Raw genomic sequence first — 4,967 nt, 5'->3', positions numbered from 1 at the left:
TGTCGTGTTAATATGGTAGTGTGCTTAATTTGTTTTTATTATCTTTGTGCTTTTTATAAATATTTTGTAAATTTTATTTTTAAAATGTTTTATTAATTTTCTGTATTATAAAATATTTTTCATAATTCTTATATTTTTATAATTTTTCATAAATTATATAATTTATATAAAATTTTGTCATTATAATATTTTTATAATTTTTGCATTTTTATATTAATTTTTAAAAAAATTATATTTTTAATGATTTTAATTATAAAATACTACTTTTAACTATGTGATAGAATCCTAATATGCCATATGGAAAAAACAACTTAAAAAAAATAATAGCCGTTATTCTATGATGGTTGATTGTTAACTCCAACGATTAAAGGGTTTAATTAATTAAAATTTTATGATAGGAGAGTTTATTTGAATGCAAATATATACGTGTATATATTTATTATAAGTTAATAATTAATTACGAGTATTTCATGCTTTTCACTACGCCTTGCTTGGTACTAAAATATGTTCCATGTTAAAAAGAATGTGCTTTATTTGGGATTTGGATTAGCCGAATCTTCTTTTTAAGGAGAAGTTTCTTCCAACTCTTATCTCATTATTTATTTGTTTATTTTTCTGGTTTCAGTGTTTATTTAAATTTTTTATCTTTCAATTATATCATTTATGATATATATTCACGATTTATGACTATTTTTTTTAATAATATTATCTCTTACATTCGAATTTATACTTTTCATTGAAAGTGTAATATTGCTCACCATTACACTCAACAATTGATGATATTATTTTATTCATTTGAATATCACTAATTGTTAAAAGCAAATTTTAACACAATATAAAAATAATTAAATAATAACATAACACTAATTTATACATATATCGAAATATAATACATATTAAAATTATATAAATTATAATATAATATATATTAATATTAATATAAAAATAATAAATAATATTTTATACATTATGAAAGTAATGATAAAAAACATAACACCTCATAGCAAATTAAACAACAAATGATGAAAGACTTATATTAAAATAAATTTATTAATATTTATTCACAAGTCTTTCATTATAAAATGTGGAGTTATATTTTAATGATGGTGCATGTGCGTATATTAAAGATTACTCGGAAGTATATTAAAGGTTAAGGATTTCAAATTCATCTGAAAGCCAAAGCAATTGGAAAAATCCCGATCTCTGAAAAAAAAAATAAAGGTGATAAAGATTCAAGCAAAAGTCACCGAAATATTAATGACAACTTTTTCTTTTTGGCCGGATATTAATTACAACTATTTTCAATTAAGCTTCTGGAAAGAAAGAAAATTGAACTTTTTATTATTTCATACTTAGAGAAAAAAAATGAAATATACGAATACGCTAATATTTTATGCAATACCAAATTTACAGAAGGTTTTTTTTATGGGTAAAGAAATAAAAAGAAAAATTAAATTGTTAAAAAATAAAAGTACAGAGACACGTTTTAATAAATAAAAAATATAGTAAAATTACGTTAAAAGAGATTGGAGAATGAAAAAAAATAGAGAGAGAAAAAGAAGAAAATGATTATTTAATCTAAAATATGAGGACCACTTATATAATTTAATTTAAATTTTTTATTAGAAATGATTATTTAATATGCCACATCAATTTACCGTTACACCGTTAATAGAAATTAACGACTCAATGATTAAAATGTTATAGCACATTATATGACTAAAATATAACCAATATAAACAAAAATGACTATTTTGATAGTCTACCTTTTTTATCTTAAAGTTTACGTTTGAACTTGTCATGAAGGTAAATTAGAATCAAAAAGAGCTTATATCCCTCTTATTATGCAATCACACACTTCCTAATTAACCTCTTTTATCATTTTTTGTGACATTACTTGTAATTCGGAATCCGTAAGTTAAAACAATTGGCCATCTTATTTTAGTATTAAACGACATGATTGAAACCCACTACTTAACTTATATGTGTATGTGTGTCTCTAACATAAATATGAAAATATCATCCCCAAAACCTATCAAATACATGGAAGGAACTTCAAAATTTTTTTTGAATACACCAATATCAAACACATACACATATCAAACAATTACACTGGAGTTTGAATAACATAGATATAAACCATTCTCGTCATAAATAAATAGGTTCCATCTTTTTGTCCTAAAATTTGTCACCTCCATTATCTTATCAGAAAGAAAAATAAAATTAAAAACAGAATAATTCATCCATAAAGGTTGATGGCTTACAATATATATATTAGATATATATATGTGTGTGTCGTCCAATCTTCAGTCAACCATCCCCTTCCACCATCATCTGGCACAACACTGATTTGACATTTCATTGTGAGAGCAACTTTGAGTCGCATGCTACTATTTTGACTCGACCTACGTTTTCCTGAGTATCCTCGTTCTTAAACAAAGCATCTTGTAAGATGAAGGTCCAAACATTGTCGCAGAATCTATAGGTGTGCAGATGTCCCTGTAGCATTCAAATATGAATGATGGCTCAGGCTTTGCATGGAAATGCTAGAATTTAGTGTTGATTTAAATGTCCCTTACTAAGGCTATGAAAGCCATTAAATAACATATTTATGAATAAAAAATGACCAAAACAAGTAGTAACATGCTTATGTTACTTGGAATTGAGTGTGAATGCTAGATACAGGTACAAATCCAACATGGATATGCTCAATTTTTTTGAAAATTTTCCATGTATTGGAAGTTCTTTAAGGGTCGTATCCATATCCAAATATTGGTACTTCAAAGAAAATTAAGTCAAAGCCCACCTAGTTGCAGAAAGCTAAAAATTTAGCTACACAAGAAAAGTACCACAAATCAGAAAACGTATTGCTGACCAACCATCAATTTTCAATGTTTTAAAGGAAGTATGCCAAAACCAAAATACATTATTATGTATGATAGAACAGAACTTTACCGAAGAAGTAAGCTTTCCACAAATCTATTATTTCAGGTCCCCAGAAAACGTTTCACTAACATAAACTAAAATCAAAATGACCCACTTTTTTTTTTTTTTGCTTTGGCGAGGCTTGAAAATATAATTAAGATGGGTGATCATCAACGTTGGTCCTAGAGAACATTTTGGAAATAAGAGGGTTTGAAGCACAGATATTCCGTCAAGGGAGTGTCCAAGTTTCAAAGACATCTAAGACGACCATGGCGTTGACACTAAGAAATACATGTCATACAAGCGAGGATGCGTAAAAAAAACCTAAAGACTCGTGCGTTTTGCTTGCTAGTAGTCCCTTTGTATAAGTGCAAAGCACACATATTGAAGATAAACAATAACCGATTACTATCACAATCAGGTATCATATATGAAACTCTTGCATCATTAGAATCAATACACAAGCTAGATTTGATCCCCTGAAATACATGTAAAACGAAATACAAGGACCATTCATGAATGGTCGCAATTTATCTTTCTTCGAGGATGGGAAGATAAGGGACCATATCGAACTATCAGGTTAACATTACACTTACTAATCATAACTAATAGATCTAAAACAAAATATTTCACCCTGGCTGCTCATAGAAACATCAGATCACCGCATAAATAATCATCAACTTACTCCAATCAATAAACACAGAAATCTCGTCTTTTCCACTTAATTAAAATGAATGTACCTTAATGGAAACCTTGCTCTTCACTTGACTTTCCAGGGCTTCAGTCATAGACTAAAAGAAGAAGCTAAATTAATCAATAAATCAGAAAGAAAAGAAGAAAAATCGGGACAAGGTTCTAACAGTACCTTATCGAACTGGACGAGAACCTGAATAGCGAGCTCAGGGCTTAAAGTACTGCTTGAAACCATCTCGTCTAAAGTCTCCGTCAAACACATCCCGATCGCTGACCTCCGGTAAAGCTCAAACGTTGCCATTATTCGCCCGATCTGCGCAAAGTAAAAAAAAAAAGATTTGTAAATCTCGAATCTCGAAATCGAAAAGGTTAAAAGAAAGAATAAAGGGAAAAAAAGCAATTTAGGAGATGAAATTGGAAGAAGAAATTACGAAATTTGGAGTGAAAGGGCTCGCTGATGTTTGGAAAAGTTGAAGCTTTGAAGATTTTTGACGAGTTCAACGTTCAATTTATGGTGAAAGGGGAAAATAATTTTTCCTTTTGGGCGGAGACGATTTGGGGCTTTTTATACCCTAGATTTTGTAGATGAAGGTATATATAGAAGCGACGGTCTGGGATATGTGATATGACTCTTTTGCCCCCTTCTTCTCTTTATGAGACCGGGCCTCTTGCTCTGATGGATCTAGCCCAATTATGGCCCATGTCTTTATTTTAGTTGCATTTTAAAACTAAACTATATGGATCGACTTATCCATTTAAGTTCAAAGATTAGACTAAACTTTAGTAGGTTTTGGATAAAAAATTAGGTTAAAAAATAAGTATCGTCAAAAAATTTATGGCCATTTAAAATATGAGTTAAATTCGGGCTTAAACATTTAAAGTTATAATTTAACTCAATCCGACTTGTTTTTTATGTTTAAAATATTATATATATATTAAAACAAATCTGCAATAATTTATACTACTATAATATAAACATTAAAAAGATTTTAATTGTGTATATATGAAAATTTGAAAGTTGAAAAGAATGTATAAAATTATTAAAAATTAAATTATAAATTATAAATTATAAATAATATAAATATTTTATAAAAAATTAAAAATAATATGGGCAAGCTTAAAATATGTGGGTTTGAACAAGCATAAAGTGATGTTAATACTATACATAAGTCTGACCCAACCAATATATAATAATTTTGGCAAAAAAAAATTGTAATGAGAATTGTTTATAGTGCTCAGCTATTAAGCCAAGCTCAAAGACCTGCCCAAAATATGAGATGATTTGAACAAAAATACAAAATTACGAAAAATAGACTCAAGCAATATTTAAAAGTATTTTTTATTGGTTT

General features: G+C 27.9%; 1 protein-coding gene across 1 annotated transcript; it reads right to left on the bottom strand.

Moving 5' to 3' along the window:
• Positions 1-2,040: 2,040 nt before the first annotated feature.
• On the bottom strand, positions 2,041-4,194 carry LOC121229031 (transcription initiation factor IIA subunit 2). The gene is made up of 4 exons (XM_041112153.1): positions 4,050-4,194; positions 3,791-3,931; positions 3,666-3,716; positions 2,041-2,499 (listed from the first exon to the last, which is right to left on the bottom strand). The coding sequence occupies exons 2-4, from the start codon at positions 3,917-3,919 to the stop codon at positions 2,359-2,361; spliced, it is 321 nt and encodes a 106-aa protein (XP_040968087.1). The 5' UTR covers positions 3,920-3,931; positions 4,050-4,194; the 3' UTR covers positions 2,041-2,358.
• Positions 4,195-4,967: the final 773 nt, after the last annotated feature.

Source organism: Gossypium hirsutum, chromosome A05 (genome assembly GCF_007990345.1).
Source record: "Gossypium hirsutum isolate 1008001.06 chromosome A05, Gossypium_hirsutum_v2.1, whole genome shotgun sequence".
Lineage (NCBI taxonomy): Eukaryota > Viridiplantae > Streptophyta > Magnoliopsida > Malvales > Malvaceae > Gossypium > Gossypium hirsutum.
This window is presented reverse-complemented; position numbering and strand designations above follow the sequence as displayed.

Bases quoted from the DNA above. Each gene is read 5' to 3' on its own strand.
- LOC121229031 (XM_041112153.1), bottom strand. From the start codon at position 3,919: ATGGCAACGTTTGAGCTTTACCGGAGGTCAGCGATCGGGATGTGTTTG. The intron at 3,717-3,790 runs GTACTGTTAGAA...TTCTTCTTTTAG, and splicing joins TTCTCGTCCAGTTCGATAAG to TCTATGACTGAAGCCCTGGA. The intron at 2,500-3,665 runs GTACATTCATTT...TGAATGCTACAG, and splicing joins AGAGCAAGGTTTCCATTAAG to GGACATCTGCACACCTATAG.